Source organism: Hyperolius riggenbachi, chromosome 4, assembly GCF_040937935.1.
Source record: "Hyperolius riggenbachi isolate aHypRig1 chromosome 4, aHypRig1.pri, whole genome shotgun sequence".
In the NCBI taxonomy this organism is placed as follows: Eukaryota; Metazoa; Chordata; class Amphibia; order Anura; family Hyperoliidae; genus Hyperolius; species Hyperolius riggenbachi.
Genome location: NC_090649.1, coordinates 129,795,400 through 129,808,883, shown reverse-complemented (window position 1 = coordinate 129,808,883; position 13,484 = coordinate 129,795,400). Strand labels below are relative to the sequence as shown.

At 45.4% G+C, this 13,484-nt stretch overlaps 1 protein-coding gene across 5 annotated transcripts in view; it reads left to right on the top strand.

The window, feature by feature from the left end:
* LOC137571481 (allantoinase, mitochondrial-like) overlaps positions 1 to 13,484 on the top strand; it is a 74,005-nt gene that overhangs the window by 17,104 nt on the left and 43,417 nt on the right. For 4 of the 5 annotated variants that reach the window (XM_068280647.1, XM_068280649.1, XM_068280651.1 and 1 more), the window contains exon 2: positions 12,425 to 12,588. In XM_068280647.1, the coding sequence (XP_068136748.1) occupies positions 12,425 to 12,588 (164 nt within the window). Of the gene's footprint in view, positions 1 to 4,216; positions 4,289 to 12,424; positions 12,589 to 13,484 lie in introns of those variants that run through there. The other variant, XM_068280650.1, reaches the window with a different exon arrangement.

Here is a 13,484-nt window from a genome sequence, read left to right as displayed (position 1 = left end):
GAGTACATAGTCATGCCACTGACTGTCCTCAGAGGAGCTCACACTCTAATCCTACCATAGTCATAGTGTAATGTCCTACCATATTATTATTATTATTATTATTATTATTATTATTATTATGTATTTTTATAGCACTGACATATTCTGCAGCACTTTACAGAGTACATAGTCATGACACAGACTGTCTTCAGAGGAGCTCACACTCTAATCCTACCATAGTCATAGTCTAATGTCCTACTATATTATTATTATGTATTTATATAGCACTGACATCTTCCATAGCACATTACAGAGTACATAGCCATGTCACTGACTGTCCTCAGAGGAGCCAACACTCTAATCCTGCCATAGTCATAGTCTAATGTCCTACTATATTATTATTATTATTATTAATAATTTATATAGCAGTGACATCTTCTGCAGCACATTACACAGTACATAGTCATGTCACTGACTGTCCTCAGAGGAGCTCATGGCTGATGGTGTAGCAGTTGGCTGAAGGTGTAATGGTTAAGGGCTCTGCCTCTGACACAGGAGACCAGGGTTCGAATCTCGGCTCTGCCTGTTCAGTAAGCCAGCACTAATTCAGTAGGAGACCTTTGGCAAGTCTCCCTTACACTGCTACTGCCAATAGAGCGCGTCCTAGTGGCTGCTGCTCTGCTCTGGCGCTTTGAGTCCGCAAGGAGAAAAGCGTAATATAAATGTTATTTGTCTTGTCTTGTCTTGTCTAATCCCACCATAGCTAACCACTTGCCGACCGCACGCTTATACCGTGCGTCGGCAAAGTGGCAGCTGCAGGACCAGCGACGCAGTACTGCGTCGCCAGCTGCAGGCTGATTAATCAGGAAGCAGCCGCTCGTGCGAGCGGCTGCTTCCTGTCAATTCACGGCGGGGGGCTCCGTGAATAGCCTGCGGGCCGCCGATGGCGGCTCGCAGGCTAAATGTAAACACAAGCGGAAATAATCCGCTTTGTTTACATTTGTACGGCGCTGCTGCGCAGCAGCGCCGTAAGGCAGATCGGCGATCCCCGGCCAATCAGCGGCCGGGGATCGCCGCCATGTGACGGGACGTCCTGTCACTGGCTGCACAGGACGGATAGCGTCCTGTGCAGCCCAGATCTCCCGGGGGAGCAGGTAGGAGAGGGAGGGGGGAGAATGTCGCTGCGGGGGGGGGCTTTGAGGTGCCCCCCCCCGCAACATGCCTGCAGGTAGGAGCGATCAGACCCCCCCTGCACATCATCCCCCTAGTGGGGAAAAAAGGGGGGCGATCTGATCGCTCTGTGTGGCCGCGGATCTGTGCTGGGGGCTGCAGAGCCCACCCAGCACAGATCCAAACAAACAGCGCTGGTCCTTAAGGGGGGGTAAAGGGTGGGTCCTCAAGTGGTTAAAGTCTAATATTCTCAATATAGGATTGTTTTGGGGGAAACTAGTTGACTTGTTAGTGTGTTTTAGGGATGTTGGGGAATATGAAGTGCCTAAATGAATTCCTGGGGAAGATAGTAACTCCATGCAGATTTTGCCCTAACCAATGTTCAAACCTAGGACTCAGCCCGTGGGGTCTGTGGCATGCAGAGCAGGGCGGCAGCTGAATTACGATTATTTTCCAGTAAAACGAAGCCGCATCACGATTATTTTCATAGGGAGGCACCACAAGGGGAAGGATGGGGGAGCGTGTCGGGGCACCATGGGGGGGGGGGGGCACCACAGGTTTTCTCGCCTGGAGTGCCAAGATGGCTAGAAGCGCCCCTGCGTAACTGTATCCGCGTAGTTCCAGCGGTACAGTAGCGGTAAAATCAGCTCTGCCTACAGCTTCCGGGCAAGTGGTTGACTGGGAGTGACGTCACTTCCCCCTGGAGTTTCTTGCGTTCCACCTTGCTTTCCAATGCAACTGTCAGTCTCCAGGCTCCTATTAGCAGCCTGTGGATAATGCAAGAGTGTCCACACTGGTAGCTTTTCTATCAGCTTGCTCAAAACTCCTTTTAGATTGACCTGTTTCAATGGCTGACGGCCATCTTCCTCAGGATCAGATTTAGTTCATGCACCCTGGCTAGGTAATAAGTACAGAAGCCACATATCTTACATAAGGGCAATACTCAATAAAGAGAGTAAAACCAGAAAACCAGCAGCCCCAAAGGTCTATACAACATCTTTGGGTTGTTCTACACTTCGCCTTCCTTGAGTACTAAACATATTCAGGTACTGATGGAGGTATTGACAGATAGCCTATTAGGCTAATCAGACAGAGTGCGGGGATCAGGTCCTTTAATGTGACTGGCAGGACCGGGACAAGGTTCTCTAGCACAGGAGGCTGAGATTCCAAAATGCGCCCCCCTCCCTCCTTCCATATTGGCCATACCTACCTCAGGTGCATAACAATAGACCCTGCAAGGGATGCAGCCGCAGGGGGGCCCAGAAACTGCAGGGGGGCCCGGGGGGGAGGGTAGAAGTTTCTTTTCCCTGTCCTGAGAGACGGACACCTAAGGGCACTGACAGAAAAAAACTTTCTGCTCTCTGCACAATTGTTCTAATGACTGTATGTGCTTAGCCACTGATAAGGAATCAGAAAAAGATTTGAGGACACTCCCTATTCAGTGTTCATCAGGGACTTGTGTACAAGGATGCTCTACCCCAGCCTCTCTACTCCTCCCCAAGTGCTGTGTACTGTAGTGATGCTTGAGGAGTCTGGGCAAAGAGAGAAAAAGCTTTCTACTCTCTCTGAATAATTGTTCTAATGACTGCATCTGCTCAGCTACTGATAACAAATCATACAAAGATTTGTAGACAGTACCAATTCAGTGTGTAGCATGCTCTTGTGTACAGCACCCAGACCCCAACTTCACTGCTGTTAGTTTTTATGTACATGGGAAAAAACACATTCAAGAGTGCACTAGCCAATTGAATAACATTGATTCTCATTTTACCTGTGCAGAAAGTGAGGGAGCCCCATTCAAAGTTTCGCAGGGGGGCCCAGTGATTTCTAGTTACGCCCCTGACCTACCTCCTAACTTTTGAAACCAGGAAAAAGGGACCCTGCCCTAGCTACACTCCAATTTTACATATACCACACTCCTCCCCTATAAAGTTCATAGCACTGCTCTCTCACTTACATTCCTTTGTAGTAGAGATGCGAAGTTCGGATCTTTTCAATGATCCGGATGATTCGAATCGGATCATTGAAAAGATCCGGATCTTTGATCCGAATCTCGGATCATTTTACAAGGGAAGCATTCGGGGGTGAAATGACTAGCAGGACAGGAGAAGGGGAAGGGGGTGGACACACAGAGAAGGGGAGAAGATGGACAGAGGGCAGGGAGTGGACAGAGAAAGGAGGAGGGACGAGCAGAGAGCATAAATGTTGTTTTGCACACAATACGCACATGCTGCAATCATGCTTTACATATATTTCACCTATATGTTAATCTGTACACTTTGAATGCAAACGTCGCACAGTGAAAGAAAGCATTCCCCAAAGCACTCCCAGAAGTGAAGTGAAGTGCAGCTGTTTAGAGCGAGTGCAGGAGGATCATATTGCACAGTGCCTGCAAAGTTACTGAGCTGTGCTGAGCTGAGCCAAAAGCTTCCAATGTGTTCACTGTGCACAGCTACGGAACAGACAGCCTATAATGAGCAGCACGTTATAGCCAGTATGTGTGCTCTACACATATCTGGCAGTGGCACCCATGTCCCCTCTCTCTCATCTACCTGTCTCTCTGCAAGGCTGCCTCCCATCCAACAGAGCGATCCATCTCTGCTCTGCTTCCAGGACCCCGCTGCCCGCTGAGAGGGGGCGTGTCGCTCCTGGCCCCGCCCCTTTTGCGATCCGAATCACTCATTTTGATGATTCGGATGATTAGACTCACAAAAGAGATTCGGATCAAAGATCCGAATCGTTCATGATCCGGACAACACTACTTTGTAGCTGAGCAGGGTCGGGTGACAGCAGTGCTGACAGACAGTATTTGCCTGATGCTGTATAGCTCTGCTCAGGATAGTAGGGAAAGAGAGGTATTGTAGTGCTATACAAATGGTTCTAGGAAGCTTCAGCATTAAACAGCAGAGCTACAAGTGCCTGGTGAGTGACTAGCTGCTTCCTGCAGCCACAGGCACACATTGCTGAGCTCTGGCATCCAGAAAGAACCACCATCTCCCCTGACTGACACCAGTTCCAGCGTATCCGGTTAGACTGCCGGCATGAAGCTCCGCCCACCCACAGCTCTGTCAAGATCCTGTCAGCTCTGCTGCTACAGTGAGAGCTGACAGGGCTGACACAGGACAACTTTATGGAGCCGGTGAGTGCAACACACATACACAGCTTGCTGGAGAGGGGCAGAGAGGGAGAAATTAGACATAGATGTCGGCTCTCCTCTCCCTGCCCCTGCAGCCCTGCGCTCATAGGCTGGAGCCCACCCAGCCTCGGCCCGGCCCTGGTGACTGGACTCGCTGAAGCTCAGGGCGGGAAGAGTGGAGCCGATGTTAATTACTAGCGCTCGCTATGCTGCAATTCAGTAGCATAGCGTTTGCAGAGTGCCTGCTCCCCGATTACACACGCTCCACTGCCAATAGCGCACATAGCAGGCAGGGACACTAAATTAAGGCCCTCTTATTCACTAGCGCGCTTAACAATAGCTAACTCGTGCAGTTACGCAGCACTAAGCTTAGCTTAGTGAATCAAGCCCACTGTTTTGCACTCAGTAAAGTGGTAGGATTTAAAGTCTCTAAACAGCTCACTCCTCATTAGCTGTGTAGCGTTGTGTTGTAATGTGATGCCATTGATTCTGTTGAGACCATGGGCTCTATTCTCAAAGAGGCCAAATCACCGCAAAATATTACCGCAAAATTACCGCCAGTGGTAATCTCCGCATTTTTTCTGCATTCACTAAAATTTTCCGCATGTTTTCCGCATGCGGTAAAAGGAGTGCGGAAACGGCAATTAAACGTGCGGTAAACATGCAGTAAACATGGGTTGCATGAAAAATAGGTTAAAAATTTTTTTTCAAAGTCCACCAAGCACAGCACTTAAGCCTCTAGACGTCATTAAAATCAATGGGATGCGAAATATATCACCTACTACTTGTAGGTGATAAAAAAATCGGTAATTAACGCTGAAATAATGCGTCTGAAATATTTTGTGAATGTGTTTTTTTGGCGAAAATACCGACTTTTGCGGAACTTTTTCCGCACATTTACCGCACATTTACCACATGCGGAAATAACATGCTGAAAATTTTGTGAATCTCAACATGGCGATGTTTTGGTCGCAAATTTCCCACACTGACTTTACCGCATGCAGGAAGTCATTGAGAATAGAGCCCAATGCAGCCTATACAGATAATCAGACTGTCTGATTGGTCAACTGTAAGCCCAAAAAAACAGGAAACATGTCGCAAATTATTAGACAGATTGTACAAAATTCCGCTGAGGTTAAACACTGTTTTCCAGATTTTCTACAAAGTAATGGAGAAATTAACCTCCTTGACATTCCATTTCCCGATAATTTCTGTGCAAAAAGTGATCCAATTAATTTTCATAACCCTTTTTTTCCCTGTAACTTGCCAAAATGTGTGGGTCTAGTATACAGTGCAGGAGAGTATTGATGTGTATACTCGTCAATACTGTACACAGCATGTTTTGTATGGACGTGTAAAACCATCAATACCGCTAGGGAGGTTAACCTAATGGGGACCGACGTAGTGCGAATCTACGTCCAGCAGGTGCTGCTGCCGCTCAGACTGGACGTAGATTTAACGTCGCTATAAATTAAGTGTTCTGCCGCAATCGTGCGCACCCGAGAGGGGAGATTAAGCTGTCATATGACAGCTGACATCTCCCCTCAGTGAGCATGAGCTATCACGATTGGCTGCTGATCACATGATCACTATGATCACCCGTGGATCGTAGTGATCTCTGTTAGTGATGCGGCAGTAGGGGGGGAAGAAAAGGATCCACTCACCTTCTTGCCGTTCCCACGGCTATCGGCATCCCCGCTCGCTCTAATGTAAGTATTGGGTCACGGCTTGATGACATCATAAAGCCGCGACCCGGAACTGAGCGGCAGTACGAGAGGGGATGCCGACCAGAGCGGAAGGGTCCACAGCTGCTCATCGCTGGAGCCTTGGAGGTGAGTAAAGGCTGCCTGCAATATGGGGAACACCTGGCCACACTAAGGACACCATGCCCAGCTTAGCCCTACCAGGGATCCAGCTACCTGACCCCCCCCCAAAACGTGCCGCCCCCCCATGCAAAATCGCCTGGTCCTTAAAGTGGAATATAACCCTGCATTTTATCTTTGCTCTAAAACATTATTTACAGCATATTATATGCAACCAGCATTTTTTTTTACTAGACCAGCATTCGAAGGGTTACACACAGAGCTTGAAAGTTCAGTGCAGTGAAATGAAGGCGCATCGGAACTTTAGATAATGTTATCTTGTGTTTACGTAAATGTATCAAGTGAGGAATGTGACACATTCTCTGACTGCGAAGAAGCTGCTGGAGACCGAGAGACACTGAAAACATGTCTGCCTGCAAAACCGCAATGAATATAACCAGTTATTAATAAAATGCAAAGTCAGCTCACAAAGCAAAAAACTGTACTTTTGGAAACCTATAACTTCTAAATGAATAATAATATTTATGCACAAATGCAAATATGATAACCGTATGGCATATAAAAGGTAGGAAAACATGTTTTTATTGAATATTATGTCAGGGTTTTAAACCGCTTTAAGGGGGGGTTAGGCAGCCGGTCCCGAAAGGGTTAAAGCAATAGAACATCATACATTGTTTTTATTATTATTATTATGCTTTTATATAGTGTGGACATATTCTGCTTTGTAGAGTATTGTAAAATATACTTGTCACTAACTATCTGAATCAACAAAAATGTTTATTGAATAAGAAGTTAGGTATACAAATATACATGTATGCAGAAGGTTAAAAATACAGATAGATTATGCAATATACAATTATACTATATAATAATTATGTTACGGAATAGTTGTACATTTTCCAAATTGTGAATTGTAAATATATTAACCAGAAGAGGGGAGATGCAAGTGTAATTCAAAAATAGAGAGTTGAAATAAACAAAGTCAATGGTATACAGTATGATTATATCAAAGGCCGAGAGTGCCGTACATACTCGCATATAAGCCGACCCGTGTATAAGCCAAGTCAACCAATTTTCCAGCAGAAACCAGGAAAAAGTGATTGACTCACATATAAGCCCCCTCCACAGTAACCAGATTTGCCCACTGTACAAGTCATTCCCCTCCCCATAGCTGGATGTGCCCCAAGGATAATACAGCTGTCTCAAGATGCCACTAGATGGTGTCATAGATATGAGACACATCGATTGCCACAGAGGAAGCATCTCTGATCATTGCACCGCTGAAAAGGTGCTGGCATGCTCTGCTCAACAAGCTGGGGGACGCAGGTAGTCTTGAGCAGCGCACTCTGCACACCATGTTGCAGTGGATGGGGGCATGGACACAGCAGGGAGCCAGCTGGCAAGAGCAGATCACTAGTGCACGATCCTTACGCTCCTCTGCCAGTAACAAAACCTGCTCCACCATCTGTTCTGCTCCAATGACTCGCATATAAGCCGAGGGGGTAACTTTTCAGCACATTTTTTTGTGCTGAAAAATTAGGCTCATATGCGAGTATATAAGGTATATTATCTTTTCCATAACCAATACTAAAGGGAAACCTAAAGGAGTTATCAGGCAAAAAATAATAAAACAAGCGCTACTTACCCGGGGCTTCCTCCAGCCCCAAGCTTCCAGCATGTCCCTCGCCGTAGCTCTCCCCGAGGCCACGGCGATTACGTCAAGACGACCTGGAGGTCGGCCTGTACTGCGCCTGCGTGAGTGGCACCGTCAATCACCGCCACGTGGACCAGCAGGTCGGCCTGACGTCATCACCGGGGACCGGGACGGAGCTGCGGTGAACAGCTGCGGGGAGAGCTGCGTTGAGGGACATGCTGGGAGCTTGGGGCTGGAGGAAGCCTGAGTAAGTACCGCTTGTTTTATTATTTTTTGCCTGATAACTCCTTTAAGTGAACCTAAAAAAAAGAGTTTCATTTACCTGGGGCTTCTACCATCCCCTGCAGCCGCCCTGTGCCTGCCCTGATCCTCCGGTCCCCTGCAGTGGCTACGTTTCAATTTCGGCGGCAGAGCCAGTTGCCACTGGCCCGCGCGTGTCCTCGATCATACCCCTGCATCTGGGAGCGTCTTAAAGGGATACTGTAGGGGGGTCGGCGGAAAATGAGCTGAACTTACCTGGGGCTTCTAATGGTCCCCCGCAGACATCCTGTGTTGGCGCAGCCACTCCCCAATGCTCCGGCCCCGCCTCCGATTCACTTCTGGAATTTCTGACTTTAAAGTCAGAAAACCACTGCGCCTGCGTTGCCGTGTCCTCGCTCCCGCTGATGTCACCAGGAGTGTACTGCGCAGACACAGACCATACTGGGCCTGCGCTGTGCGCTCTTGATGACATCAGCGGGATCAAGGACACGGCAACGCAGGCGCAGTGGTTTTCTGACTTTAAAGTCAGAAATTCCAGAAGTGAACCGGAGGCGGGGCCGGAGCATCGTTGAGCGGCTGCGTGGGCACAGGATGTCTGCGGGGGACCATTAGAAGCCCCGGGTAAGTTAAGCTCATTTTCCCCCGACCCCCCTACAGTATCCCTTTAAGCATGCAGCTGCAGGGGACTAGTAGAAGCCCCAGGTAAAAAATGTTTTGTTTTTTTAGGTTCACTTAAGTTTCTCTTTAAGGTGGGAGATCCAATCAGTTAAAGTAGGTGGAACCACATCGTTCCAATGTTGCAGTAATAGTTTTTTAGCTTGAAATAGGGCTCTACAAATAGCAAGTTGTATACGTGGGTCATCAATAATAGATGAATCTATAAAACCAAGGAGGACAGTTCATTAGTCTCTTGGTAGTTAAGCAAAAAAAAAAAAAAAAGTACAATCTATAATATCAAGTACATTAGTCCAATATTTGAAAAGTTTAAAGCAGCTCCAAAGAATATGACTTAACTTACAGTCTTCTCTGAAACCTAGTACAGTTAGAATCTTTTAAAGACCCATTTAAAAGTCTCTTTGAAGTATAATACGTACAGTAAATTATGACGTTTTTGGGTAGCATTAAGTGAGACAAGGGGAACCATCTGAAGTATCTCCAATCATGTATCTTCAGAAATAGGACCAATATCCCTTTTCTATTTAGGTTTATTTTTACTTGAAAAGTTGTTTGCAAATACTAGTATCTATAACTAATGTAAAAATAAGTGAAGGGCTTAAAGAGACACTGAAGCGAGAATAATTCTCGCTTCAGAGCTCATAGTTAGCAGGGGCACGTGTGCCCCTGCTAAAACGCCGCTATCCCGTGGCTAAATGGGGGTCCCTTCACCCCCAACCCCCCCCGCAAAATCAAGGATCAAATTGGTCGTAGATTTTGTTGCTCCTAGAGGCAGGGCTAACGGAGGCAGGCAGGGCTAAAGGCTGCAGCCCTGCCTCCAGTCGTGTCTATCAGCGGCGCATCGCCGCCTCTCCCCCGCTCCTCTCAGTGAAGGAAGACTGAGAGGGTCGGGGGAGAGGCGGAGATATGCGCTGACAGACGCGCTTGGGGCAGGGCTGCGGCGGTTAGCCCTGCCTCAATCCGGAAGAGATCCCCGGCTGCACGAAGGGGATTTCGGGGGGTAAGGGACCCCCGTTTAGCCGCGCTATAACGGCGTTTTAGCACAGGCACACATGCCCCTGCTAACTATGAGCTCTGAAGCGAGATTTATTCTCGCTTCAGAGTCTCTTTAATAAACAACTATATTCTACAACAAAGTCAATTTCGGTAGCATGCCCAAGCTGTGAGTATTGATAAAAGAATTTTGACCTAAATTAAAGTTTTTATTTAACCTTTCAAAGGTAACAATGTAACCATCAGAAAACAATTGGTATACCAGGGTTAAACCTTTTTTCATCCAAATATATAAATAGCGAGCTGTAGTTTTTGAATAGTGAGATAAGAAGGTTTGTTCCCCTCCATTTTATTCCTGTTTTTACAGGGAACGCAATGCAACTCTCAGGCTAAGTTCACAGTGGGACGTTAAAGTCACGCGTTAAAACAGCATTTAACGCAGAATAACTCACTGCAATGAAAAATCAATGCCCTGTTCACAGTGCACACGTTGCGTTGGTGTCTAACGCTGCACGTTAAGTGAAAGTACTGCATGCAGTGCGTTATACACTTTATTAGCTGCGTTGGACTGTTTGCACATGCTCAGTAATGACTTGGAAGCATACTTTTCATTGCCTGTATTTTTTACTGTATCTGCTGTATGCGACGGTAACGCTGCGTTGCCACTTTTTGGGCGCGTTGCGTTGTAAGCTTGCGGTGCGACTTTAACGTGGCATCACAACGCAACGTCCCACTGTGAATCTAGCCTCACTGTATATTTAGCCTAATGATGGGTACACACCATACAATTTTCAGATTTAATGTCAGATTGATTATTTCCAACAGGTCCTATCCGATTTACGGTCGATTTTCTGATCAATTTTCCATTCACTTCTATGGATAATTGATCGGACAATCACTCAGAAAGCAGATCGGACCAGTTTGAAATAATCGATTTGACAGGAAATCTGTCAGAAAATTGTATCATGTGTACCTAGCATAACATTTGATAGGCACTCAATGCATGGATTTAGCCCGGTATTGCGCTGCACTGCTGACAGGCAGCTTCCTGGCTGCACTGCACCTCCAATCTTTACTGCCCACATGATCATGCACTCTGCATTACAAAGAACAGAGCAGTAGATACAAGTAGGAACTGCAGTCTGTGTGTGGCCAGCTTTATATATTGGTATGTTCAACTAACTTACACTGCAACGGAAGAGGTGACAATAAAATTCTGTTTTCCCAACAAGCTTTTAATTTATATCAGTCTTAAAGAGGAACTTCAGTGAAAATAACAAAAAAAAAGTGCTTACTTTTTTTACAATGATTATGTATAAATGATTTAGTCAGTGTTTGCCCATTGTGAAATCTTTCCTCTCCCATATTTACATTCTGAAATGTATCATATGGCAACATTTTTACTGCTGGCAGGTGAAGTCAGTGGAAGTAGCTGCTGCTTGCTTTTTTGGCTGTTGGAAACAGCAGTTATTTCCCACAATGCAACAAGGCTCCAATAGTGTGATGTGAGCACCTCAGTGCTGTGAGGCACTGACATCACACTGTGGGAGGGGTTTCACCACAATATCAGCCATACAGCGCCCCCTAATGATCCGTTTGAGAAAAGTAATAGATTTCTCATGGGAAAGGGGGTATCAGCTACTGATTGGGATGAAGTTCAATTCTTGGTTACAGCTAGACACAGTCAGGTCGAGTTTCAGGTATGAGCAACAAAATCAATGTCCAGATTAATGCTGGTAATACACAATGGCCTCAAGTCACGGAGCTTTATCAAACACTTTATCGAACGATTGATAATTTACCTCATGGGTAAAATCTAATTTTGAATTAACTAAGGTGTTATATATTTATCGAATGTTTTATCGATAAAATGTTCAATAAATCTATAACATTTTAGTGAATTCAAAATTAGATTTTAACCATGAGGTAAATTATCTAACATTCGATAAAGTATTTAAAGTGAACCTCCGGACTAAAAATCGACTCAGTAGCACTGAAGAGGCTTGGTGTTTCTTTATCAGTTTCACAGCATCAGAACTTTGTTTCTCTTATCCAAGCCTTATTTTTAGCTGCACAGAAGAAAACTGCCCGGGCAGTTTTCCCCTGATGCTGTGCAAAACATGATGGGATTTCTGATGTTGTTGCTCTCGTTCTGCTGTTTTGGTGCTAATTTTTTTTTTTTACATTTTGAATTTGACATTTGAAGCCTAGCGTGTGCAGATGGGAGGGGTTATCAGGACACAGGATAGTTGGAACTGTGTCTCCTGCTCCTTGTCACCTCCTTTCAACCAAAAAGATGGCTGCCCCCATGACAAAGATGGCAGCCCCCATGAATCACAAACATTTGCCTGTGCTTTTAAAACAGGGTGGGTAAAAAATTATATTTCCTATCTATTCTAATTAACATAACTAATGTAACGTAATGACAGTATGTTTGTTTAGGCTGAAGTTCCCCTTTAATAAAGCTTAGTGAATTGAGGCCTATTAGTGTTTTCAGCAGACTTACTGCCCGATCGTTTTTTCCAATTGATTTCCATTCACTTCAATGAGAAAAACGATCAGAAAAATGATCGAAATCAGATCAGCCCTGCCGGAAATTATCTATCGAGCTATCTATCTGCCAAAAAAACTCATGGTCTGTTCACAGCATAACATACAAAGAACAATATTGCTTTACTTGCAATCAGAGATAATAATGGCTTTGACGAGTGATCTCGTGTTACATTATTTCAGGAATGATGAATGTTACAGTGGGATCTCAGATAAATGTCATAAGGAGTAAGAGAGTGATAATGGGAAGCAAAGTATCTTCTGCCGACATCGTCATCAGTGATGGTAAAATCAGCCGCATTCTGCCATGGGGAAAGCAAGCACAAGCACTGACCACTGCAGCAGAGGTAAAACTCACAACCATGGAAGAGAGAGCACAGGCACTCTTTCTGTGTTCAAAGATAGCCCTTTGGTTCTTGGAGCTGTAATGTAAATATTCTTTTTTTCTGTTATCTTTAGACGTGTGTATTTAAAACTTCTGCAACTGATTACATTAGAAGTGCAGAACTTTTTGAAAGCTACAAAGTACAAATATAATTGCTATGCAATGCCTTATCCAATGACACTTGACAGAGTTTTCCTTTAAAAGCTTCTTTCTAAAGAGTGGAACCTTCTTGGTACTAGCCAAGGTCAATCTCATACTTAACTGTATTTTGGAGGGGGCTGGCACTATCACAGCCATAAATGAGTATGTTATTGCACTGCTGCATCAGTTGGGTGCTGAGATAAGCCACTATGATTAAAATATTGGCTTACCCAACACCTATTCCAACTTTAACCATCCAGGCAAGGTGGCTATCCTTAAACAGCCCCCCCCCCCCCCCAGAAGATACCTAACCTTAACATCCCCTACCTCATGCCTAACCTTAACCGCCCCCATTCTATGTAGTAGCCATTTGGTGCCCAAATGATGGGCTGGGCGCCCGATTGCCAATATTTAACACAGTTTTCTATTAGGTCAATTCGGTTGTAGTGCCAAATTGACCTGATTTACTCATCATAAATACTCTAAGTGATTTCTCCTCTGTCAGTACTGGTTATTTATTTGGTGGAAGTGTGTCTGGTGGTATTAGGCTGACACTCCACAGGGTCACCTTTTGTCACCTACCCCCTGATGCGTCTACATTACAGGCTGGACCCACGGATGGTGCATGCATATTTCTGAACATTTTTGTTTCAGCTCTAAACAACTAAGTTACTCACCCAGTGCTTTTTTACATATGATTCACTGCGTATAGAAATT